The sequence below is a fragment of the Plectropomus leopardus genome, chromosome 17 (genome assembly GCF_008729295.1).
Source record: "Plectropomus leopardus isolate mb chromosome 17, YSFRI_Pleo_2.0, whole genome shotgun sequence".
Classification (NCBI taxonomy): Eukaryota; Metazoa; Chordata; class Actinopteri; order Perciformes; family Serranidae; genus Plectropomus; species Plectropomus leopardus.
Genome location: NC_056479.1, coordinates 3,065,897 through 3,092,541, shown reverse-complemented (window position 1 = coordinate 3,092,541; position 26,645 = coordinate 3,065,897). Strand labels below are relative to the sequence as shown.

Here is a 26,645-nt window from a genome sequence, read left to right as displayed (position 1 = left end):
GCTTACAGCCTCTAATACTGTCTGTAAACATGGCTTGAAATGGTAAGAATTCACATATTATATCAAAGTTGAGTGTCTCATGAAGTATCTACAAAAATGTGAGTAAAAATAAGTGTTTCCAACTATTTTGAGAATAACAGCATTTCTGCAGACTGTGTGGGCGTGGCACATCAGGTTTTGATGAAAACCTTCTTTGATCCCACCTGTCAGGTGTTTTCCATCTCCATGGCGACAGCCATGGAGCAAAGCATAGTTTGCGTGGTACAGCTCAGTCTGTTTCAGCCCTCTGACTCTGGCTGAGTTCCTAAATCCCAATCTGGCGCTGTATACTAAAATTAATGCGTTAATGCTGACAGTCCTAATACAAAATCTTAAAGTTTGAACGGGTTCAGTGGAACATTCACTGTGACAGCTGGAGTCACATAATATAGTAAAGAAGCTACTTGCACTAATGACAGATCAGAAATGTGCAAACAAAAGCCAGAGACAGCATCATTTTAAGCTGCTCTGAGTTGTACATTCAATTCTAAGCAGAGGAGACAAGATAATGCTGGTTTGGAATTGGGGTCGACAGATTATTGGTCTGGTGAATTATTATTTTTATTTGAATTTCCACTAGACTTTATTTAAAAAAAAAAAAAAAAAAAACTTGCTGTATTTGATATTGAACGATTTTGATTAAACATTTACTAAAGGCATATATACAAAGCTTTGTGTTGGAGTTTGTTGTATTTCAAATTATAAATATTGACAAAAAGTATATTTTTAATGTAAATGCATATCGGTTCTGAATATTGGTTATCAGTCTCATTAACTACTAATAATTGGTATCGGCCCTGAAAAAAAAACAATATCTGTCAACCCCCTAGTTTGGAGTCCTACGGCGCACAGTCTCTCTTCCTCTGTGCCGCTGCATTGTGTTCACAGATGACTGTACCAAAGAGTAGTGTGAAAGTCAGGAGCACTCACTCAGCAACAAATCTGGGGACCAAAACATTCCCAGGAGTACACTGCATAGCACACTGACCAGCAAAAAAACACAAAAACAACTGCTCAACTTGACACTCTGGTCTCCGGGGGCAGCCCAACATGTAACAGTATATTTATACTGACCTGTGTGCTGCTGTTCTTTATCTCTGTGAGCAGGTCAAAGCCGTGGCGAATGGTTACTGCTGGTTGGCCGGACAGAAGACCGACTCTCATCAGCGCCAGGCGGATCCTTGTCAGCCAGTCCTGGCACGTCTGACGGTTGGTGTAGAAAAACGTCCTGATACCCTGAGACACAGAGGAGGAGGGAGGATTCATCACATTATTGATAAACAGGCTAATGATTATAAAGGTAAGTGGTTGCCAGTCTGATGCCCATTTTAATAATAATTTTAAACACTTATATCTTTAACCAGGGTGGGGTGTGAGACTGCACACCTTTGGCGGGGCAGTGAGAGCATTGGCGCAGCCCTCATAGGCGTTGTACATAAGCTTCTCCAGGTTCTCCACATACTGAAGCAGCAGAGCGAGACGGAGCTGATTGGAGTGGTGGCCATCCCCGTCGCCTCCAGCACCGGCCCACGCTCCAACATCCTGCTCTGGGTTCAGACTGTGGGCAGCCAGGCTCCGAATCATACCTGACACACAGGGACACACAAGAATAAGAATACCAGAAGGCTGCAGTGCACTGGGGGCAGCAACATGTTGGTTCATGTCCAACAGTGTTTCCCCATCTCTTTTTCTTTGTTTTCAGTCACCTCTCTACTGTCTATCGAACATTTTCAGAATAACAAAGTTTTTTTAAGTTAATAAATTAGCCTTTTTTTCATTTTTTTTATTATTTTGTTTTTTCAAAGTTAACATACAACTAAAAATGGCATTGGAGTGAAAATACAGTTTCTGCTAGTAATGCATAGAGAACATTGTTTGACAAAATAAAAAAATACCCTAAGTATAAGTTGTCATACATGTTTAGCATCTCAAACAAGTTTACACATATATTTTTCACAAATAAACTTATATTATTGAAAAAAAGAAAAATAGGAAATCAAAATAAAAAAAGGGTGAGAGGAAGAGGAGAATAAATTATATAAAGAGAAGAGAGGAAAAGAGAAACAATAGTGTATGGACGGGTTTAGAGGGACCTTGAGGAGAAAACCATGGGCTTTGCACAAGGCATGCCCCATGTCTACTATGTCCTTTCTTTCCTCTACAAAAGCCTGCCAAAGCAGTCTGAGGTGAAACTCAAACAAACATGATCTCATCTCGTTACCTTCAATGGTCTGGAAGGTGTCCTGAGCTCGGCCCAGCGGTGTTCGGAGTTTGGACAAAACAGTGAACTGTGCAGCCTCCCACACCGCCCACTGCCACAGCACCGCCTCCGTTTTCAGCAGCACCCGTGGAACCACACCTGGCCTGCTGCCGTCTGCCCCTCCTCGGCCGTCCCGTTTCTCCAGCCGCTGGCAGCTGTAGTACAGACGCTCAAGCCAGGGATCCTTGCTGTGGATGGAGAAATATGGATTCCAGCATGAATAACATTACTTATAGCATTACAATTTGGCAAACAGTATGATGTTACAGGCTGAGTAGCCATAAAAGTTGTTTTTTGCCAGTACTGTTTTTTAATTATTCCCAGTGAGGAGAGAGTGCATGTGGCAGTCTGTGACACATACCCTCCGCGGTGCAGGATTCCATACAAGATGAAGCTGATGAGGTCGCTGAAATCCTGGGGGTGGAAGGTGCTGCTCGGTGCTCGGCTCATGTGGTGGCGGATGGCCAGTGAGATCTCCCTCATCTCAGGGTGACTGTGGTTACTGTGGATAAACATAATCACACACACACACACACACACACGATTAATAAGTCACAAGGTCTGTCTGTGCATGTGAGTGTGTGTATCTATCTAGATCTAATTTTTGCAAACTACTGGACCAATCAGCTTATTATTTTGTGAGTACTATTATTTTGTGGTGATACACAATTGAAAAACCTTTTTAATTGTCTGTTTGATATCGTCATTGACAGCTGAGTCCTCAATCCTCTTAACTCACCACACTGCTGCAGGCCTTTAGTAAATCATCTTCTACATGCCAAAGTCAGGGTCTATCTTAGCTGGTCTTATAACTGTCTTGTTTTTATGGTTTACTTACAGCATATATTGGCATACTTTTTTAGTTCTTTCTTATGGTATTCCAGCTGATGCAACAGGAGTGTTCCCAAAGGAGTGAATTTTTCTTCATTTATTTCATACACGCATACATGCAGATTTTCTGTGGTGTCACTCGAATATCAGACGTTTTTTGCAGGTCCGTGAATGCGAGGCAAGGTAGCTTTAAGACTTTTAAGATGTTTTTAATAAAAATTTTATACCAATGGTTATTGTAACATTAAGAATGACCCGTTTGGTCAATTTAAAAAGTCAGTTCATCTACTTAAAACGTTAAAAAAAAAAAAAAAAAAAAGAATTCTTCTATTCTGATCTGCATGATGTCAATGTAAGAGGCAATGTAAGAGGCATTCAGTAAGTAAGTATTCAAAAATACCAATTTTTTACCAATTATTTTGAGATTTTACAATATAACATCAGAAAAAAGATGAATAATATCCTTCTGGCATTTTTTTTAGACCTTTGAAAAACTGATTTAAGACAGTTTATGCTAATGAAAGCCTTTTTTGATAAATCAATTTAATGTCTTTGAAGACTTTTTAGGGATCAGCGGGAACCCTGCATACAATATGTCAAACAGATTTGTTGCTGCATGTAGAGAAGAGATCCATTTTACTATAGATACCCTCAAGACATATTATAAATCTTACCTCAGAGCCACATCAAGGGGGATTGTCCTGAGCAGCTTGCCGTAGGCCTGCCTCACCCTCACTGCTGAGTGGACCAGCTGGACTCTGGACACATCCACACACCTAATGGACAGAACAGAGCGGTAAGAGAGCAGCCTGCTTTACAGATCACATTTTAAACAGTGCCTGAGAGCAGTGTGTTAGTGTGTGTGCATGATGTTCACCTCTGCAGCAGCTCAGTGGATAGAGATGAAGACAGGACCTGCAGACTGTGGCATGTCTGAAGGCAGATACTCTGATCTTCATTCAGACCTGTCCAGAGAGACATGGAGGGAAAACACTTAATAACAGATGATAATAACACAGCCTGTCAGCCTGTGGAAGCAGAAGGTTACAAAGGCCTTGCTGGAAGCACTGGACAGACTGGGCTCACCATTAGCCAGCAGGCCCCTGCAGAACTTGTTGAAGGAGGGGAGGGAGAAGAGAGGACTGTAGGTGTCGGACTTCTTCATCAGCACAGAAACCTCCTGAGCCCAGGTCAGCAGCAGCCTCCTGTCAAACCAACACAAACGCATCACAAAAACGCATCCAGGAATGTTTGGGTGTTTGTTTGTTTTTTTTTGGGGGGGTCCTTATCAGCTGTGAGAGTCCAAGAACAGAGGGATGGCTGTAAAGCCTTCTGAGGCAAATTAGGATTTTTGATAATGAGCTTTCCAAATAAAAGCATTTGTTGAAATATGGGTTCACTTTGCATCGTTACATAGCTACTAGTCACATAAACAGTTGCTTCTATGGGGCTTGTTAGCACACTGACTGTCTTTTTGGCTCAAATTAAAGGGTAACCTCAATGTTTACCAACCTGGACCCTGTTTTCCCATGTTTTTCTGTCTAAGTGACTTACGGGAACGACAGTTTTTGAAATTACATACTAAGCAAGCCAGTGAAACACGCTGCGGATAACTGAACATCATTAATTTATGTCCACTAAAAGTGCTTGTTTTTGTCACTGACAGGCAGATTGTTGTAAAGGTGTCTGACCAAATTAATGAAAGGATCCCTACTAAGGTCTATTTTTTTTGTTTAACCAGGAACAGCCCCAAAATTGCAATTGTCAAACCCACCAGACTTCATTTAAATAAACAATTATTTTATCATTGTCAAACACACTTCAAAGTCGATAGAGGCAAAATAAAACTCACAGGAAAATCTTGGTTCATCTCTTTTCTATTTCAACAAACACCACAAACACACTTGTTTGTGCTGGAATAAACTTAGTTTGCCCAGTCAGATGTGAAATTATGCTGACTCTATACACACTTAAATTCCTTTTTATTTACAAGAAGGCCGGTGTGTTCAACGATGGGAATTTTGGGGCTGTTTCTGGTTAAACAAAAAGGGTCTTACTTTTTTAACAAAGATATCTATCTCTGTAGGTGTTCTTTTTCAAAAATGTTGACAGACACTTAGAATAACAATCGGAGCCTGTTAGTGGCAAAAGCTAATTTTTAGTGGATGTAAACTGACGGTGCTCGATTGCATGCAGCAGTAATATTTGAGCCTCTTTCGTAGCTGCTATCTGCAGCAGTCTCACTCAATACTGGACCAATTTAAAAAAATGTAATCACAAAAACTTGAGAAAATATGGTCCAGGCTGGGTTATACTTTACTATTTAAAACATCTAAAAATGTGCTTGTGTGTCAAACATTCCTTTACTATGTCTTTCACTCAACTTCCATGCCAATTACCAGTTACCTTGATGTTTTAAATACTTTTTCAAGCTCACGAACATGGATTTTTGAGCTTTTTTTGCACAAATGCATTTAAACAAACTATGTAAAGCAACTAGTATATCATTGTCTTAAAATCGTATAACAGGTGTGCAAAAAAAAAAAAAAACAAAAGGTGTGTTAATGGTGCCAGGTGTGCATGTGCGAGAGAGGTCAATTAAAAGAACAGCTCTCCATGTGGATCATTTGTTCATGTCTATTTCGTTGTTGTGCGCTAATGAAACTATGTTAGTAAAGATGATGTAACTGTTAAATATGTGTCCTGTTCAAATATAGTTCAGTGTTGAGATCAGGTTGAATTTGTTAAATTAGCATGATGTAGCACCTGGCCTCGGGGTATAGGTGCTCCTTCACCAGCAGACCTCCCAGTAGGCTTAGCAGCGTGCTGAAATGTTTCTTTGTTGCCGTGGTCACGGTGCTGATGACGGCGCCATCAAACAGGGAGGGAGAAGATGACAGGCTGGATGAGATGAAGTGATCGTGTCTGGACAAACAGAGGAGACGCCAAGGCTGGTTAGGAACAGCTTCAACAGGTGACTGTGGTTCAGAGCATTTACTTAACCCTTCAAAACCTGGGCAAATTGGCTTGATTTCCTTAAAACTAACCTAGCAGAAATGGACAAAAACTTAGCAAGAAATTTGTATAAAGTTTCATGAAAATTCCCTGAAATTAGAACAAAAAAAACATGAATATTTAAAACAAAAACATGAAATAACCTGAGAAAAGTCAAAGATTAAATTAAGTATGTATAGTATGTATATATATTAAGTATATAATTAAGTAAAATTATGATCAGGGCATCTAGCTTCTGTACTTCAGCTGGCACACAGAGCTTGTGATGCCACAGTCAGAAAAACAATACATGTGGTTTGTTTTTCTTTGGTCTGCATTTATTTTAACTTGAAAAACAGAAGGCACCTCAATGCTGTAAATCTGTGTAGAGGGATGGGAAAATCCATATAACCTTAGGGCTGCCTGCATTAATACCTTAATCACCCTAATCTCTTTAAGAGGCGGCACCGGGCTGAGTAAGCTACAAACGATGATACTGGTATTATATGAAACAAGCAGACCTGAGGAATACCAACCACATCATGCTGGATTCTCAAGTAAGGGGGCAAAATAATGCTCAGAGAAAGGCTAAAGTTTGGCAATTAAAAAAAACGCATGGCCATCTTTCAGGGTTCAGATATCTGAATGAAAATAGTTCCTGTGTTTCTGTATAGAACTGCCTATTTTATGCTCATCCCATGCAGGTTTTTGCTGACATTTAGACAGTCTGTTCAGAATTGCATCACCATGTCAATACTAACCACTTTGTAATGCAGAAAAAATTAAGTAAACACAAGATCAGTTGTTTTAGGTTGGCTTTTAATTGACCTTTATTTATATATATATTACAGTCTGGGGGACAGTTTTACTACTTTCTTTATCATTTTATAATTTTAACGTATTTATTCGCTTTACTTTCTGTTTTTATCCTTTAATTTACCTCTTATTTACAGCTTGCATATTTTGCCTGATTACTCATCTACTTATGTATTTATTTATTTATTTGTAATGCTACTATCATGTGATTTATTAATCTCTTTATCTGCTTCCTTATTTATTTACTTTTTCATCTTTTGTCTGTTGGTTTTATCCTGCCTCTGGTGTTTCCTCACTTATGGTAGCGTTTCCTCAGGCCGCGGTTTTAAGCACAATTCTGCACTTGTGCATGCTTGTGCGTGCTTGTGCGTGCATGTGCGTGTGTGTGCGCGTGCGCGCGCACGTGTGTGTGAGTGTGAGTGTGTGCGTGCATATGTATGTATGTATGTGTGTGTTTTGGATTGCTCTTTAGATTTTGGTTTTATTGTATAAAGCGCTTTGTGTTACAGTTCATTTGTATGAGAAGTGCTATACAAATAAAGTCTGATTGATTGACTGAGTCTGAAAAAAGTTGATTAAAATGTGATTAAAATGCAATGAATATGATTCACTATTTAAATTCTAGGATTAATCGCTATAAAAAAAATCCTAAATTGAAATTCTGTCTGTAACAATGCAAAAAAAGGATGTGAGGACTTTAAGTAAATGTATTAATCTAGCAGCTTCTTCTGCAAATACACATATGAAACAAAGTGAGGCCACTTGGTCTAATAGGTGAGTAAGAGTCAGAATGTTGTGGTGGACAGCAGAGCTGCTGCTCACAGTACAGGTGTGCATGTATTACCTTGTGCAGTGGGAGTACAGGGTGTAGAGGACAGCATACTGGATAGCAGGATAGTAGACTGCTAACTCAGAGTGGACCAGCATCAGGTTTTGACTGAGCAGAGCGAAAACCGTCGGAGACAACGCCCACATCTAAACAGATGAAACAAATTTCAAAATGAACATATGACAACATAAAAGAGCAGATTATCAATTTATGCTGCTCAAGCTTTTTATCAGGACAAATTTGTGACCGAGCACCTTTGTGTTAAAGAATATTATGTAGGAAAGGGATACCTTCACTCTGACTGTGGCATTTTTTTTTTTTTTTTTTTTTTTACAGTTTAGTACTATTTAGTGATCACTAAAAACGCAGTGGCTCACCCCGATGAGAGAGTTCTTGGTGTTGCCGATGGTGGTGAGGGTGCTCAGGTTGAAAATGAGGATGAACTGAGCCTTCTCCTGGGGGAGAGTGAGGGAGGCAAAAGCAGGGTGCTGGATGCTGGGGCAGGGGCTGCCGGGTGTTGGGGCCCTGCCACTGGGCTCCAGGGTTGCCATCAGGCTGGACAAGGCACATGCCATTTCACCCAGGACCATCTTATAAGCTGCCTCTAGTGTTGGAATGTTTTTCAGGCTGAGCAGCGCCTGGTACACACCATGAACAGCTGACATCACCTGTGAGTCCACACACACACACACAAAGAGAGGTTAGCAAACGTTTGAGAACATTATATTGTTTCATTTCATTTGATCAAAACTATCGTCAACCACAAATAGAGCAGCCTTCACCCTGACCAAAAGCCAGTTTTCAATTATCCCTCTCTTTACCACATGACAGTGTCCCTGTGCACAAGCTCCAAAGAAAAATGTTTATCTCAGGCCACGTTCAGACAAGAACAGCCTTACTAAAAAAGGAAAAGTCTTTCCTTTATATTTTTAAAAATCCAGACGGTCTTCTGATTTCCCTTTTTGAATGATAATTACAGATAACAGCCACCTGCTATTTTGGCTGTTGGTTTGGTGTGTTCTCTGATTCCAGTTTGGTGTGTCTGGGCCTTTACATGTAGGAAAATGAGCTTTTCGATTAAGCAACACACGCTCGCATACCTCTTTCTCTCGATGAAAGCGAAGCTTCAGCAGCTGGGAGTCGGGTGCCAACAATTTTTCAACAAAGGACGCAGGCAGCTTCGTGTTGATCTGGTCCACAATCTAAAACCACAAGCATAGTCAAAATGACTGAGGAAATGTAACAGAAAAAGGTCTAACAGAGAAGTAAAGCTCAACTGTTCTCTCTGTGTGGAAAGGCTCTCTTGAAACTGTATGGCTGCAGGAATTCCCAGGCCTGAGAGTTCTGCTTGACAGAGATATCTTCTTCTTAGAAATTAATATTCATACTAGGTGCATTCACACAAACATGACTGAAGCTTCAGGCATACACTTGTCAACCTTATCTCTCATCTAACAAAGCTGTGCAATTGTTTAGTAAAAAGAAGAATAATACTCAAGCCAAAAATGTAAATGGCCCCAGAACAAACTTTCCTCAGAGAATAAACATAACAAAATAAAAATGAAATTAAAAAAACAAGGCTGAAAATTGTAAAGTAAGGTCCATAACAATTGGTCCATCTTGCACAGCGAAACAAAAATAACCAGATTTGTCTGGACCACCAAATGACAGAGACGAACACTGTGGCTGAGATCGACATAAAACTAACTACAGGCGTGATCGAAATCTTAAAGTGGCTGTTACCAGAGTAACGAGGCTGAGCACTGCCAGGTTGTAGTCTGGACCGCAAGCCCGGCAGCAGTCGAGCTGGTCCAGGCCGTAGGCGAGGACGGCCTCCATCAGCTGACCACAGGGCTCCACGCTGGCCAGCAACACACCGACACACTCATTCCCTGCTGTGAGCACCGCCTCAGAGAACTGAACCTGCTTTGCCGTGGTCACACAGGCCAGAACCCGGTTCAGAACCTGAAGAAAACACACAACAGAAAGGAGAAATAATCCTGATACCATAATACAACTGGTATGGCATTTACAGTCACTGATGGAATGTTCTTAACTTCATTTGATATATTTTATATATTTCTACCACTGAAGTAGCAGTAAGGGAGATTTTAACTGATCCTGGCCTCTTATCGTGCCTCTCACGTAATCGTGCTTTCTACATTTGGTTGCAGCAGAAAGAAACAAATGTATTCATGCAAAAAATGTTTTTAAAAAAAAGGTTTTGAAAGACATTTCCATAACCTAACAATATTTGCTATAGGTCTGTTGCTTGGGAGTACAGATAGTACATAGAATACCCAATATTAATCTTACATATCCAAAAATGTGAGAAAGGTTTAGACAAATTAAATGGAAGTATTGTTGAGACCACTTTAAATCGAATTAAAGATATAATTCGCAATGGAAATACACACCAAGTAAACACATTGATGTCAGTTCGAAATGACAAGTAAGGTAAAATGACACTGGTAATACTCTGAACAAAGAACGAAGAAAAAATAAAGTAACGAGCATGCTGGCTACCAAGGCCTCAGTTTAACGGTGCAGACTCATTGTATGATCTAAATGCAAAAAAAAAGGGCATTACTCAAACATTGGTCTTGTGTTGAATTCTGTTCCCCTGTCAAACAGTGTTTTCTTCCTGATGAAATTATGTTTCCAGTAGCACTAACTAAATAACTGACTAAATACAGACTAAATAACATTTAACGCCTGGAACACACTGCATGCGTGAGAGTCGTGGAACCTGTTCATAGAGCAACCGAACTGCCTGCATAAGCAGCGCTGGTCAGGCGCGTCGCAGCTGTGGCACATCTAGAGAAACAGAGGCTTGCTGATTTTTTCTGTGTGCTGTGGTCAGCAGAAACAGACAGTGAAAATGCTGTTTTGGTAATTATACTGACTCGAGAACGCCTTGTACTACAGTTTCAATGTCTTTATCAGTCACAGACATAAGGATATACAAATATACTGTATATCTGTTCTACTCAAACTCTCCTGCTTCCATTTCAAAATAAAAGTCTTCTGACAACATCTCTGCCACAGAATCCCATCAGTTGTTGACACAAGGTATTTTATTGTGAAATATTTGCAGGGCCTTATTATTGACAATGCAAGAGCTGCACAACTTCATAAATGAGCGGAATATGTGCTTATAAATGTTGAAATACAGAACTCATAGCAGCAGGCAGCCGTGCAGATGCATCACAGCAAACACAATGTGAGTGTGGACACCGCAAGCGTGCAACACGCTGCAGTTTGGAGAGGTTACCATCACACACTGCTAACCCATAAAGCATGTTCCAGGTGTAAGACCCATCCAATCTGAATTAAAGATGTCTTGTGTGATGTACTTTTTAAGGTCTTTTTAAAGTAAATGTGCTTTTAAGACATCTGAAGACTTCTTAAGGACCCCTTGCCACCCTGTAATACAACACCAATGTTTACTTGAGTGCCTTCACCATTATGGTTTGCATTGGCATCCCTAGTTTGCAGCTATTCTAAAATGTGATAATTAGCTAAAACTCCATTATGGGAACCAAAACAATAATTTTCTCACATATCGGTCAATATTATATCTATCTAAAAAGAACATTCATGTTTATCTTCCAGTCTTCTGAGTACTAAATTGCCTCTTTGTGTCTCCTGAAACAGTTTTCATGCAGAGCTGCAGAGGGGGTACTGTAACACAAAGAATGTATTTAGGGCTAAACAAGGCTCTAAGTTTGAAGATCACCTCTTTATTTGTCTGACACAGACTGCTGAAGCCCCATATTAGCTTCAGTTGAACTTCAAAGTGACTCTTACACGCAACAAAGAACACTTTTGTATCTAACACTGTCGACATATTAGAAAGGGATCTATATTTCATCTTAAATAAACATCACGTCCCCAAGGAGTTGACTACTGTTCAGTGCTTCTCTTACAACAGTAGGGTGTGTTAGGTGTGGTTCTTACATCGGTGACATAGGCCTCGGTGATTGGTGGTCCTCTGAAGGGGCTGAATCGCTCTCCGATGCTGCGGACCACCGTGCTGAAAACCCTCAGTAGAGCTGCCAGCTTGGGCAGTGACACTGAGGGAGGGGGGATGTCTTCATCCAGCACCTCACCTGACATCACATGGTTCAGATCCTAAACAGACAACACACTCAGTCAAGTCTTTGACAAAGTCCCTCACCACTTCTATGGGACTATATTTATTCTTGAATATCATTTAAACAAGATTTCTTGTTTAGTATTACAGTATTTTGAGTGACAATAACAAAAATGTTTATTGGCTTTGTCTCAGTTCAAATATTGAAAATATTGATATTTAATTTATAATTTTGTCCCACTATATATAATTTGTTGTCCTAGCCTGTAAAATCATTAAAATTTCCAAAACTTGACTTTATGATACTTGATGACTTAACTTGCATTTAAGCGCGGCTCGCTGTGGCTCGGTTTAAAGGTGTGTTCACACCAAATGAGATGTGAGGGATTCGCACTGCGACTTTACATACAAAGTCAATGCAAAGACACGTATTCATGCCAAGCGGTGCAATGGACGCGTTTGACACGGTACACATCAATCATGTCTTCACATCCATCGTGCAAATTGAAATTTCTTAACTTGAGCAAGACTTTGGTGTGACGCTGTGTTGCGAAAGTATATCTGTGTTAGGATCTAGTTGAGATTCTCCTAAAGGACAAACCGTGTCGCTTTCTGTGGACACACTGAGCTACACTCAGCATCAGTACTGTACTGAACAAATAAGGACGTGAAGGGCTCAGAGATCAGTGAGCAAAGCTAGAAAGTTACATGGTCAGCTCTGAAAATACACTGTGTGTTTAGATCCGGCTTTCTGTTGTATTTCACAGCTTACCAAGTTAGCCGTTACCTGCCTCTTCTTGCCAACACAAGCACAACTAACAGCTGTGTTTTTTGCGAGTTGCAAAATGCTCCAGATAATACCCCGGTGGACGTATACACATGAGTAACGCGACACAAAAAAATGTATAGCGTTTACTGTAAACACGGCATAAGACTCTGGACCAACTTCACCTCTGCATATGCCTCCATGTCCTCCAAGAACTGTCCCAGCAGGGTGGTGGAGAAGGTCAGGTCTGCCACCCAGAACTGCTCCAGACTCTGCAACCAGACTGAACACAGACAGAGAGAACAGAGAGGCAGACGGTTAGGTGCCTGACTTCAATTACACTTTCACACCTCATCCACACAGGCAGCGTATTATGCTTTCAACATGACAGCAGAGCAGCAGCAGGTTATGTTCAGACACAGTCCACCTATGTTGGTCACCAACATTTTGGTAGCACTTACAACCCAACACTATATTACTAAATGAATGTGTGTGTGTGTGTGTGTGTGTGTGTCAATAAAAAGAAAAAAAACTGAATCGCATTGGAAAAACATGCTTCAGGTCACACACATCCTCCCTCCAGGCAGACAAGATCTATACAATCAGCACAGATTCATGGTGGACACCCAAAATTAGTCACCAATTCTTGATATGACCACATATCTCCCCTTCTGTTCCTGAGATATGATGTTGAGTGATGCCCAGAAAAGCATTTTTACAAAACATTATGACTTCAAAGTAAAGTTACCTTTGACCTTGATATGATATAACATTTTGTCACTTTATTATTATATTAGACTTTTGGGTCATAATTAGCATGTATGTGAATGCAACGGCCTGAAAAGATGATTTGTGAGATTATAGTGACCTCTGTCCACCAAATTCTAATCAGTTAATTCTTGAGTCCAAGTGGATGTTTGTGCCAAATTTGAGGAAAGTCCCTCAGGGTGTTCTTGAGATATCACATTCAGGAGAATGGGATGGATGTAATGCCACAATGACCTTGACCTTTGACCACCAATATCTTATCAGGTTGTCCTTGACTCAAAGTGGACATTTATGCCCCCCCAAAAAAAATCTCTTTAAGGTGTTCACAAGAATGAGGCATACCAGGATCAGTGGTGTTGACCTCTGACCTATGATCAACAAAATTGAAACAGGTCATTGTCGAGTCCAAGTGGACATTTGTGCCAAATCTGAAGAAATTCTCCCAAGGTGTTCTTGAGATGTAACGTTCACAAGAATGGGATGGACAGACAACCCAAAAACATATAATGCTTCCATCCATGGGGACAGCCGGTGAAGAGGCATAAAAAATGGCTGAAACGCCTCCTCTGTAGACAGGCTGTTAAATGCAATTGTTAAATCAACTCAATAAATTCATAAACTGTTACATTCATACTGTTAAGAAAAAAATGCGCCACTGAAACTCATTCAATTGCAATTTTTGATCCCACAGCCATCAAAGCATAAAAACATGCATTCTATTATTTCTGGGTGTCATTCTGGTCTTTTGCCTTGGAATTTGACATTTTTACTATATATGGAGAAAATACATGCTATTTCCACTAGGTGCATTGTCACAACCAATGTTGCTGCAAATCAATGACATATACAAAACTGTGATCATCATAAAAAAATCGAGCATGTAGTATATTGAAAATATTTTTTTTCATCTAAAAACAGGGTGGCATCATGACAAGAACCTGGCATTTAAAAGGTTAACATTCTGAAAATTACTGAATATTTGAAATTTATGATTAGGACTAATGTTGGTTGAAAAATGAACTTAATGAAAATCATATTGATGTATGTGTTGTATAATATTTTCTAAAGCCTGATTTTGAAAAGCACATTTTATGCACAGGGCAATACGAGTGTGTGTGTAATATTACAGCGAGCCCAAAGGGTTAGTTAAGCCACAGGCAGGCGGCACAAAAATAGACCAAATTTCAAGGCGGAAAAGAAGCATAGTATGAGGTAGACAGACATATCAATCCAACTTAATTACCAGAATACAGTGCCAAAAAGTTTTCAACCTGAACCAACAAGAAATCCAACTGACCTGAAACCTGCTGAGTGAGTGACTGCTTCTGTGTGTGATCAATGTGCCATCCCACCAAGATGTCCACTGTGTCCTGTGGAAGAACAGCAAACCCCTAAATTGACCCTGTGTGCCACTTACATGAGCAACAACACGAATCACAGCTGAACACTTACCCGAAAGTTAGTGCTGAAGACATGCGGGTAGCAGCGAGCCACCTGAAGAATACACTTTACGCTCTGACAGAGTAGCTCTGGTGTGTCCACGTTCTCCAGGATGGACTGCAGATTGCTCATCACCAGCTGAAACACACAAAACACTCAGTTCATGAAATCATCATGCTCCATCTTTATGAATCTGGCCACAGAGTATTTTAGGAACAAAGCCCAGCCCGGAGCTGTACGGAAATTAACTGGCGCCTCCATGTGCGATTACCTGCATGACGTGAGAGAAGGCCTTCCTCTCTCCTGCAGCCTCCAAAGCGCGCTGTGTTGCCACCAGGTACAACAGCTTCACCTCGTCCCGACTGCTCGAGGTGAACTTGAGGAAGAGCCACTTGAAGATGCGCTCAGCCTCGTAGCTGAGCACTGTGCAGAGGAGACCCAGACAGGCTGCAGCGTCCTGACGCAACTCCCACAGCAGCTTACTGCTACACACGTCAACAACACGGGGGAGGAGACTACATGTTAGAGACTGCAGGGCATGTGGGACGAGCAGAGCAATCATTGTTGATAAAACAGGGGCTGCAGTGAAGGTTAAAATGCTGCGTTCACATGAAATCTGGCAGATGGCAGACCAGCAACACCTCAGGGACGGCACGGAAAAAAAGGAAAAAATCTGACGGAATGGCAGGATGGCAAAATACAATACGCATGGCAATATGTTGCTATGGTGATTTTTCAAAAAAATTGACTAAATGTTTTAAGTAAAATGATTTCATGTCTATTATTTCATGTCACTACTGAAGTAATTTACATGGCCATGAAAGGAAACGTTCTCTTCATATTGTATTGCAAACTTACAATGATCGTTAAATTCCCTCCAAAAGTCATTTATTCATTCATTATTCTGCCATTTGTGCACTTGTCTTGTAACATTAAAGTAGGATTTAATTTTTTGATCATACAATTCTGGGTGCTGCTGCACCAAAATTATTAGCTTTTCGTCCAGATTGGCCATGTTTTCTCCTTCAAAATTCAGTTCAGGAGTATGCCAAAAAAAATTTAAAAAATTAACTTTGGACAACAATGCCGTCTGCTGTTGCTGGTTTTCTCTGCCGGCCTCGCCTAATTTACCGACCTGCTGTCGTTCACTCAAATGACATCCGGTTTGCCATCTGCCAGATTCCATGTGAACACAGCAGAAGTCATGGTGCTTTTGAGACAGAGGTGGTGCATATAGTAAGGACTGCACTAACTGAGCACAGTCTGCAGACCATCTTGTCATGGCTTAGACAGATGCATGTCTGTTTTGACTGAGAATTAACCTCTTTTATTCATTGGATATCTACATCCATGTGCAACCGGACAGCACTTTGCTGAAATCATTTTTTCATGCAAATGTTTCAGACAGACACACTTCCTCAGAACAAGTTTGCAAGTTTTGCATTATCAAAACCTAAAAACATACAACAACCTATTCTGACCTCTTTCTACAGTACGTCTGTAATGCAGCAGCCCTGACCCAATCAACCTAAAGCACGCCCCCTTCTCTTACCTCTCGTTCAAAATGTCATTCAGTGTGCTGAGGATGGTGTCCAGCTGTTTGACCAGGGTCTATGTCGCAGAAAATACAGAATAACAAGACAGGAATGTGTTAGTCAACATTTTCATTCTATTTCAACACTTTTCATTTAACCCTTTAATACCTGAGCAAATTTTCTTTAACAAAGATGGGAAGAAGAAAATGAGAAAGGAAAAAAGAAATGACCCAAAATGAGCGAGAATCAGTAAAATGTGAAAATTACACCAGAAAATGAGTAACAAGAAAGTGAGTGAGTGTGAAAGAACACTGTTTGGCCGTCAAGGAACTCCCCTCACGGGAGTGTGAGAAAGGGGTGTGTGTGCAAAGAAATTATCTCTATTTAAAAGAAAAATTCTGATATATTTCATCCTGGCACTTTTCCTATAATGTGGCTATAATATACTACCTTTGCACCCACCCTCACCGATAGATTCACGAGAACTCATGCAAAACAATGTACATCAGGACAAGCTCTGCAGGCCTCCTACAGTTCAAATACACAGTTTCAAATATATTGGAATTTTACGAGAATAACTCCAAACACTTGTCTGTGAGTCTGACCAAAGGTTAACATAGAAAGAAGCTGCCTGGATCAGCCATTATTGCTAACTGCATAGGCATCTACCACCAGCTTTTTCTCTAAAACTGTTATGTTGGACCGCAGTGAGTAAGAGATTTTTTATTACAAGGTCGATGGTTTGACTGATGATCAGTCATATATATCTTAATCCCTTATACAAAAATGTATTTTTTGCATTGTAATCAATCTTTTTTCTTGTTTTTTTAATCAAATGGAGAGGTAACTAGTTGTTGTGTCCAGGCTCTGTCTTTGCTCTCAGATGATTTGGGGGGAGGTAAAACACAGTAAGCGGGCTTTCATTACAAATTTGTGGAAAACTTGAGTCTCTAGTCTCAAGACTGGAGTCGAGTCTGACTCCAGTGTATTCAACACAGTCTGAGGCAGCAGGTCAGTCACAGCTGACACCCGAACACTGAAAAATATCTCAAATGTAGATCCCAGGAGATTTTTAACAGTATTTACTAGGTCTGATTTTTATAATGAATTGGTTTTTGGGGAAATGGGAAGATAATCTTGACACAATGTGACTGACCACTTTGCTCTCGCCATGGCTGATGAATTCCTTCAGCTGTTTGAGGGTGGCCAGCCTGCGGTCGCGATCATCCTCCCTGGAGACTCGGCGCAGGAGGTTGGCCAGCCGAGACTCCTCTGAGTGAGCCATCCCTCTGTCTGCAACAAGAACACGGCCTGTCAGTTACTTATTCTCTGTACCATCACATGCTGCCATGTGCAGCTTCAGTCTGCTCATTAAGTGCTGAGCATCACATATGCCTTGACATCATGAACATATATCTTAGAATGCTAGACATTATGGAGGACTGAAATTGACAAAAGCTGATCCATGCACCCTGATGTTGATCAACCAATAGGTGAAAAATTGACAACCCCATTGCACACAGGCCAGCCCCCCTCATTTGCACAACTGGGCATTTGGAAATGTTGGTGGAAAAGGAAAAAGACAGGCAAATATCTTTGAAGAGATAAATCGAGGGGGAGGAAAATAGGGAAAATAATACATAAATAAATGCAAAAATAAATGAAATGAAATGAATAAATAAATACATTTAAAAATGAATAAATAAATATGTAAAATGGAAAATAAGATAGGTAATTAAATAAATAGGGCAATTTCTATGCAAAGTGGAAAATAATAATAAATAAATAAATAAGCAACTAAATATGAAAATGAATTAATTGATAAATAAAATGGAAAACTAAATAAATATTGTCATTTTTGGCATTTTCATCATTTTATTAATCATTTATTGATTTTTGGTTTTGTCAGTTTCAGTCCTCCATAAGACTTTTGTCAGAGAGCTTACCCTGCGATTTCCTCATGTCCTTTGAAGCTAAAGCACGGTTTCCATGCTGAAAAGGAGTCAAATCCGTTGTCACGTCATTGGGCCTCAACTCTTGCCCCACCGACTTCCAACCAAATGTAGTATCACAGACACCTTGTCCAGCTTCGTATCCATCTAAGGGACAAAAAATTGGATGGATTGGATCACACCAATTTATCACACAGAAAGCTAGGACAGACACAACAATGTCTGACTGCACAAAGCAAACAACGATTTTTTATTTTTTTTTTTATTCATCTTTGAAACTTTAATTAGAGTTGCAAAAAAAAAATACAGTTTGTAACAGGTGGGACTGACTCACTAAAGCATGACAGTAATCATACTAGCATTTATCCAGCACTCCTAACAAGGCTAAAGTCTGAAATGAATACCATCAGATTAACCGAGAAGCTGCAGCACAGGGGTTATCATCATCTCTTATTTTATTAAACAAGGAAACACATTGGAATGAGCCACCATGTTACTTTGGATTTTATGAATGATCACCACACAAGCACACTTCATACACCAGATGAGCTGTATGACTTTGTCAGCCTATCTAATAAATCATGAAAATGAGACTTTACAAGTGGATTCACAGGTAAAAGTGGGGGTAAGAAGGTAAGGTAAAAGTTAGTGAGCTAACTACTATGCTATCAGCTGTGCGATAAAAGCTCATTATGAGCAGAAAAGGCTGTTTTTTTACAGACAAAATGTGTGTGCGGTTTTTGTAGTGGCTTTGAGACCTGCAGCTACACTGTACTTTTACTTTTGATCCTGATATCAGAACAAACCAAGAAATTGAGTAGTAAGAAATTGAGCTTAGAGGCCTCACCCTCTTCCTGGTGTGTATCTGCAGCAGCGTAGGCATCGCTGGGCACGGCGGGCTGGTCAGGGCAGCTGGGGGGCAACACGTCGTACAATGCTGCTGAACTGAGCTCTCTGGACTTCACTTCGTCCTGGCTGGATGACACACTGTCAACTCTGAAGACATGGATAGACACGTAATGAAAAAAAAGACAAATCATAAAACTGAAGCGACTGCACCGTTTCACATTGCATTTAGCTTTTAAGTCAGAATTTTACCAATTAGAATATTTCACTCTACAACCAAAAGGGGTGAGAATCTTTGAGATCTTGCAATTCAGTGTTCACTTTTGATTCTTCGTGATTTAACTCAAAATCATCCATGACTCAAAATCAATTCAATAGTTAGTCCACTGCATAGTTATATGACAAAGGCAGTTAAACTGAGAGGTCTCAACGTCTGACCAAGCAAATAAACGCGTTGGATTATGCTCGTATTGATTTCAAAAACGTAACTGCAACAGTTTGCAGGAAGGCTACAATCTCTTGCCTTCACGACAATAATCAAGTGAAATTGATTTTTAGGTTTCGGTTTATCAGGACAGTGTTTCCCCTACGCTTGTACAGACCTGGTGGGCCACCAGGTCAACAGGAACCCCTGCCTGACCAAAAAACACTGCTTTATCAATTATCCATTCAAGTGTTTCCCCTGGATCCATTCTGTAGTGGCACACTATGTGAGCAGCAGCCGTGCATCACAGTGAGTCCATGAACAAGGCAGGTGTCTCTGATTAGTTCATGTGTGCAATAACAGTGAAGGGGAGTAAAACAAACCACAGTCAGTACATTTCCATGCACAGTTTAGTAGAACTATGGTCATAGTTCAGTTAGATCATTTGACTGGTCTACTGTCCTTGTCCAAGTATAAAAGCACCAGAATGGATTTATTGACGGAAGTATGTCCGACTCCACCACGGCAGGTGGACATATGTCCCCTTTTCAGCTGGTTACAATAAACTTCTATCATTTATACAGTCTGTGATGTAGACTGCATCACAGTCATAACTGTTTATTTATAATAACTAAATAACGGGGTATAAAACTGCCTTGTCACATGCATATAATCAAATAGTGCTAAGCAAACTCTGCCTTCACTGATTAGTTTTAAACCACCTAGAAAAAAACAATCAACATCAGTTTAAGTAGAGCCCTTTAGAATATTTTCATGGCTTTACCTTGCTGTAAGACAGCCCTTAACGACAGGGATTTGAAGCCATTATATCAACCCTTGAGAGGATAAGGGGTTATAGACAGTGAATGAATATAAAATGCTACCTTTCAAGTTTTATGTCCCTTACCCAAGCTAAAATTAAAAACACAAGTCCCTCCTCAGTGCTTACTTTTTTTTTTTTTAAATGGCTGACCTGTTTTGCAGCACAACTTAGCCACTCATACGTGACAAGCAGTTCCTATCTGTAAACACAGAGGGAGGAGGAATTTAAGTCCAGTTTCAGTCAGACTAGCAATTATTATTCTTAATAATTGCTTTTTCTAACATCAGTTAAACATATGGTTTATGCGGCAGTGTATGTGACGCTGACCTCTGCCTGTTTTGTTTTTTTTTTATTCTCATCTTATTTTGCTATGTTCGGGACATGGCTGGGCACAAGGTGCAGGTGAAGCCAGAACATGATAAAAAAGGTAGTAACCAGGTGCCAACTGCAAGCAATATACATCCAAGAGGAAGCTATGGAAATAGCTGTCACAGCGCTGAAAAAAGCAAACAAAGCAAGGCAAAACACCATGCAGACAAAACTGGGCTCGGCTTTCACTTTCATTTTCCCTGGCAATCCTATTCACAAACAGCGGCCCACAATTCCTGTCTTATATCTTTAACCCTTTGTGTCTAATCAAGTGTTGATGGTACTGAACATAAACGCAATACATGTGGCCTTAGCGTAAGGCCTGTGCCCACCAAGTAGCCGGTCAAAAATGTAAAAAGTTGACAGGATGTCTGATGAATACTTGGTTAACAAATTTAATATTCTTCTGCTGTCATCTAACTGCAGGCTATTTCATTCAGTGCGTTTACACGCACAGTTAAGTGGAGCTGCGGTTATATTTATATCTATTAGGCCATTTAATTGGACTAGTCGCTATATTGTCAGAGGTATGTCCGACTCTGCAACGGTAGGTAGAGATATGCCCCCTTTCAGCCAGTTGCTACTGGACCTTCTTCCAGTTGATCTATTATGTCACACACCACACAAGTTAGCAAGCACCAAATGAGTCGCATGTCAAATAGTAAAAAATGAAATGCATGATTCTTGCTCTAGCACTCGTCATGTTGATACCTTCATCTAGTTTTGTTATCGTCCCTTCTTCTTTTTCTGTTATTTTTCTCCGCTTCCTTCTATGAAATTGTGCTGTTCAACTTCCGCGTCAAAGCCCCTTGCAGGGACTATGGAGCATGCACAGAACACTTACGCCAGTTCAGGTCCAGTTGAAGCTTATACATTTAAGATTAAATAAACCCCTAACTGCTTTTTCTATAGCCCCATTCCCACTGCACAAAAAACCCCACAAACACTCAGCTTTTTAATGCGAGATGCAATGATGTGCTGTCACTAATTACTGTCCATTTCCTCCTAAGCAGCGCTAAAACACAGATTCAAATACATCTGCACCAAGTTTGAAAGAGAGACTTGCTGGACAAGTAAGAAATAAGTAATGAGAAGAAACCACTGAAAAGTTTTCAAAGACCTCCATTCCTGCTGCTGTCTGCTGTTTACCTGTTCTCCTGCCTGTCCATGACATCGCAGGGATGCACCAACAAGACAACATACGCAATCACACACAGGCCAGCTGACAGAAAGGCTGGCTCGCTCTCCAGTGGTAAATTCAGCAGCAGGAAAGATATGGGCTCATTTAGAGCAACACAATATGATACCATTCAATGACTAAAAATGGATTTAGTAACTTTTTATTAACTTTTTTTTGCCAAAATAGACAAAAGGAAAATGCCTATTTCTATGTAGCGGTAGTGAAGATAAAACAATGGAAAAGCATGATACACTGACCTACACAAACATTTAGTTTATATAATGTGTGCAAGGCTTGACACTGACTTTTTTTTCCCAAGGAGCACATGTGCTTCTCGGTCAAAAAAAAACTAGGAGCGCATAAATAACTTTAGGAGTGCAATGAAAAAACTTTATGCACATTCAAAATGTTTCCCACATATGTCAACAACTGTACCCTTGTAAAAACTGTAGCACTACATGTACAAGACAGAAACATTCACACTTTACACACAAAATTAAGCAATGAAAATATGAAATAAAATATGAAATAATAAACTGTCCAGCACTGAATAAGAATTAAGAGGTCAACTTTGACCAGTTTTAGGTAAATGTAATACATTGTGCTAATAATCCCTCTCGTAGTTTTACAAAAGAAAAATGTTTTGAGTACTTCTTCTAACAGCTGCAAACTGCCTACCAACATTCCCTGTTAAAGAAGGAGTGAAACTTAAAGCAGAGCAATGTGTCTGGGACCCCAGGCTCCTTCAACGCTAGGAGGACAATTTGCCGTTAACCTATCAATGTAGTAAATGGTAAATGTAAGTGGACTGCACTTATATAGCACTTTTCTAGTCTTCTGACCACTCAAAGCGCTTTCATACTATTTGTCACATTCACCCATTCGCACACACTCACACTCTGATGGCTGAGGCTACCGCAGATGGTGCCACCTGCTACTTGGTATCCATTTATATGCAGCAACGGGAGCAATTTGGGGTTCAATATCTTGCCCAAGGACATGTTGACTGGAGGAGTGAGTAGGGCTGCAAAGGCTGGTTGGATTTTAATTTGTGCATGTATGATCACAGGAATATAAATTGGTGCATCAATATATTGGATGTATCATTGCACCCCTAGTGTTCAACTGTGACCCTGGAAACAGTGGCATAAGGGGAAGTTATACGCAGGTACACAGGGTATCCCCCCTCTCTTTCTGGCTGTTTACAGTATACCCACCTTTCGGCCAAAAACGTGGAAAATGTTTGGAATATGATTATATGAGCATAACCACTTCCTCCTCCTGTAGTCTATCAATATTCATAGTAATACATCCACCTCATCAACTACAACTACACTATTGTGTATGTTTAGGGCCTTGTTGAAAATGATTTACAAATGGTACCCAGCCGATGTCCAGGGTTGCATGAACCCAGTAGAACCCAAGGGGCTCACACAAAAATGAGCTATGATGCCTGTCTCAAGCTGCCCCACCCTGCGTCCCCAAATTTGTTTGTAATAATATAGGCAAATTTGGTCATATTCAGATCTGTGTAGGAATATTTGCGCAGTCAGCATACAGTCAGCACTAAAGACAAAAAGGTATTGTTGTCCCAGAGCTTCAGGGTCAAGACAGGGTGTCCAGGTTTGCTACAGATGCAGGACCATGACACTCAATATTGCAATCAGTGGTACATTTTACAAAAAAAAAAATTGCAATTCACTAAAATTTTACAAACTCTTGTCACAAACTGAACCTGGGGCCATTTGGGGCAGTGAAATAGAGACTGGGGCCCTTTTGCAGTTGGTACCCCACTAAAAAAGGAATGCTTTAACGGTTAACGTTACACTTGATGTTGCAAATGTCGTGAGGGACGTGAACACATGTGATGCTAACTCGAGAGTCTCATACTTCAATACCACCTGTGTTGACTGCTTCAGTCATTTATCAGCAGTTAAAAAAAGTTCGAAGAGCAATAATACCAGATATTTTTATGTTTTCTATCCGGAAGTTTTCTGGAAAGTTGATAGCGTTACAATAGGGTGGCGTCTTTCTCGGCTAACGTTAACTGGCTAGCGAAACAGTATCGTGGTAATGCTAACTAGCTAAACTAATACAGCTTATTAAGAATTTATATCACCTTCTGATTAATCCAAAACCACTCACTGGGTTCATCACAGCGGCTCGTGGGGCGTCATTATTGTTTTTGCTAACTGGTATCGCTTGCTGTCAATTAACAGTAGCAGCAACGTTTAACGTTAGCTAATCAATGCAGTCTAAACAAAACGAGCTAACGTTAGCGCCGGGCTCAACGCTCAACAGCGTTTCTGCTTAGTGCGCGCGTGACAAGCTAGGGCAAGATTACGATTTAGACGACATTTCCACAACTGAGAACGTTTTGTGTTAAAGTCAAGAGACACAAAACATTTCCCTCCTATGTGGTCATCATTTGATACATCAACACAGCACAGGCCCACAGAGTCACCGCTTTATTTTAAGCAGCTTCCTCGGGAGCAGAGCACCAACCTGGGCTGCCAGTCATTCCAGTGTGGCTGCAGTTTGTGGGCGCCGCTGAGCCGAGACCCCGAGGCTTTACGGCTCATTACCTTTTAGCGAGCTGCATGACCCGCTGGCCGCGGTAACCGTGTCGCTCCTCGGGGTTACTTTTCACTATTATCTTTTGTCAAGTCTTACAAAATCGGTTAGCAACTCGTCGTTGTGGTTAGCTTCTGGTAGTGTTTCTTCTTCTTCTTCGGTGAAGTTTTACGGCAGTTGGCATTCCTTGACGTCGCATCACTGCCATCTTCTGGAGTTAACTCCCATAGCAGCGACACTCAATTTAAGGCCAAATCTTGCTCCCCTTTAGGGTACCGGGTGACCCCCCAGTCATTTTCAATTCAAAATAGAAGTAAAGTCATTCACACTAGGAAATGTTTGTGTACTTTTAGTATACATAAGGTCCCAGAGTGCGTAACATAGCATCAAAAAAAGACCATGGTTATTGAAAATAAAAGCGCCATCGGAGGACCCCCCACACCCCCAGCAGAGGTCCTAGCTGAGATCATATGTTCTATTCTAAAATCCTAAAAACATTCTACAATCCTAGCAATGTATTAAAATCCTAGAAAGTTCCCTTAATTCTAAAAACATCCTAAATCCCTCTGAATATCCTAAAATCCTAAAAACAGCCCAAAATTCTCAAAATGTCCCAACATCCTAGAAACACCCTAAAGTCCTATAGAATGTCCTAGAATCCTAGAAATGTTCTAGAGTCCAAGAAATGTCCTAAAATCCCAGAAAAGTCCAAAAATCCGAAGCATCCCAAAGTCCCAGAAATGTTCTAAAATCCTAGAAACATCCTAAAGTCGTAGAAATGTCCAAAAATTCTAGAAACAACCAAAATCCTAGAAATATCCTAAAATCCTAGAAAGATCCAAAAGTCCTAGAAGCATCCTTAATGTCCTTGACATGTTCTAAAACTTTAGAAACATCCTAAAATCTAGAGACATCCTTACAACCTGTAGTGTCCTAAAATCCTCGAAACACTCCACAGTCCTAGAAACCTCTTTAAATCCTAGAAACATCTTCAAGAAGAATTGTCCTAACAGCATTAATCATAGAAATGTCCTGAACTCCTAAAAACATTTATTGGGTCGTTGCGATTGGCCCCTGGCCTCCTGTCATTTTGCAAAAGTGGCCCCCAAGCAAAGCAAGTTGAGTATCCCTAACCGACAGTGACCACTTGGTTTGTCGTCCTTTTCCAATCAGTGCTGTCCTGTTTTGGAAACTATCCAACTTCTCTGCCTTGTCCACTTTCACCATAATACTGGAGGCTTTTTTTCTGCACCTGTTAGCCCTAATCTTGTTGTTTCCTCCATCATGTCCTTTCTCTGTGATTTATCGGTTATTTCCTGCAACTGACAAACACGTACGCTTAAACTGGTAGGCGAAAATGTCCACAGACACCAATTTTCTATGTAATGTTTACCATTGAGTTTAATGTGTTTTTAGGAAATCTAGTCATAAACTTCTTCTTGTCTACAACTGCAGTTTCAAAGAAGTTTGGACAATGGGGAAAAACATGAATAAAAACAGAATGCAATGATTAGCAAATCCTTTTTTGACATATATTCAATTAAATACAATAAAATGACAAGATATTTGACATTCAAACTGATAACCTTTTCTCTTTTGTAAAATATACACTTATTCTAACTTTAATGCCTGCAGCACATGCCTTTATTTTAATTTTTATTTTGTAAAATTTTGTAATGCCCAACAATCCAGTCTCCCAGCTGTTATATTTTTATAATGTGCCACACATTTTCAACAGGAGACGGGTCTGGACTGAAGGTAGGCCAGTCTGGTACCTGCTCCCCTTTACCACAAAGCCACGCTGTTGGAACGTGTTTAGAATGTGTCTCATTGTCTTGCTGGAATAAGCAGGGATGTCTCTGAAAAAGATGTGGTGTGGATGGCAGCATGTGGTGCTCCAAAACCTGTATGTGCATTTCAGCTTTCATGATGCCTTCACAGATGAGTTACCCATGATACCATGGACACTAACACCCCCTGTAACATCACAGATGCTTTGAAGTTGGTGGCTGGTAATAATCTGGATGGTCCTTTCAAGAATCTAGTTTATTGCCGTGTTTCAACATAAGAGGAATTTGCTTTGGTGTTTTGGTGTATAGACAA

General features: G+C 40.3%; 1 protein-coding gene across 1 annotated transcript in view; it reads right to left on the bottom strand.

Moving 5' to 3' along the window:
- Positions 1 to 24,703, bottom strand: part of smg1 (SMG1 nonsense mediated mRNA decay associated PI3K related kinase) — a 64,769-nt gene extending 40,066 nt beyond the window's left edge. The window contains exons 1-22 of the mRNA XM_042505560.1: positions 24,474 to 24,703; positions 19,174 to 19,322; positions 18,321 to 18,473; positions 17,531 to 17,667; positions 16,392 to 16,450; positions 15,111 to 15,324; positions 14,852 to 14,977; positions 14,697 to 14,769; positions 12,817 to 12,914; positions 11,730 to 11,903; positions 9,513 to 9,734; positions 8,870 to 8,971; positions 8,147 to 8,437; positions 7,785 to 7,915; positions 5,897 to 6,055; positions 4,217 to 4,335; positions 4,008 to 4,095; positions 3,805 to 3,906; positions 2,661 to 2,801; positions 2,261 to 2,487; positions 1,426 to 1,625; positions 1,114 to 1,275 (exon numbers count right to left, since the gene is read on the bottom strand). Of these exons, the coding sequence (XP_042361494.1) occupies positions 1,114 to 1,275; positions 1,426 to 1,625; positions 2,261 to 2,487; positions 2,661 to 2,801; positions 3,805 to 3,906; positions 4,008 to 4,095; positions 4,217 to 4,335; positions 5,897 to 6,055; positions 7,785 to 7,915; positions 8,147 to 8,437; positions 8,870 to 8,971; positions 9,513 to 9,734; positions 11,730 to 11,903; positions 12,817 to 12,914; positions 14,697 to 14,769; positions 14,852 to 14,977; positions 15,111 to 15,324; positions 16,392 to 16,450; positions 17,531 to 17,667; positions 18,321 to 18,473; positions 19,174 to 19,322; positions 24,474 to 24,550 (3,204 nt within the window). The 5' untranslated portion in view covers positions 24,551 to 24,703. The remainder of the gene's footprint in view (positions 1 to 1,113; positions 1,276 to 1,425; positions 1,626 to 2,260; positions 2,488 to 2,660; positions 2,802 to 3,804; positions 3,907 to 4,007; positions 4,096 to 4,216; positions 4,336 to 5,896; positions 6,056 to 7,784; positions 7,916 to 8,146; positions 8,438 to 8,869; positions 8,972 to 9,512; positions 9,735 to 11,729; positions 11,904 to 12,816; positions 12,915 to 14,696; positions 14,770 to 14,851; positions 14,978 to 15,110; positions 15,325 to 16,391; positions 16,451 to 17,530; positions 17,668 to 18,320; positions 18,474 to 19,173; positions 19,323 to 24,473) is intronic.
- Between the last annotated feature and the right edge of the window lie 1,942 nt (positions 24,704 to 26,645).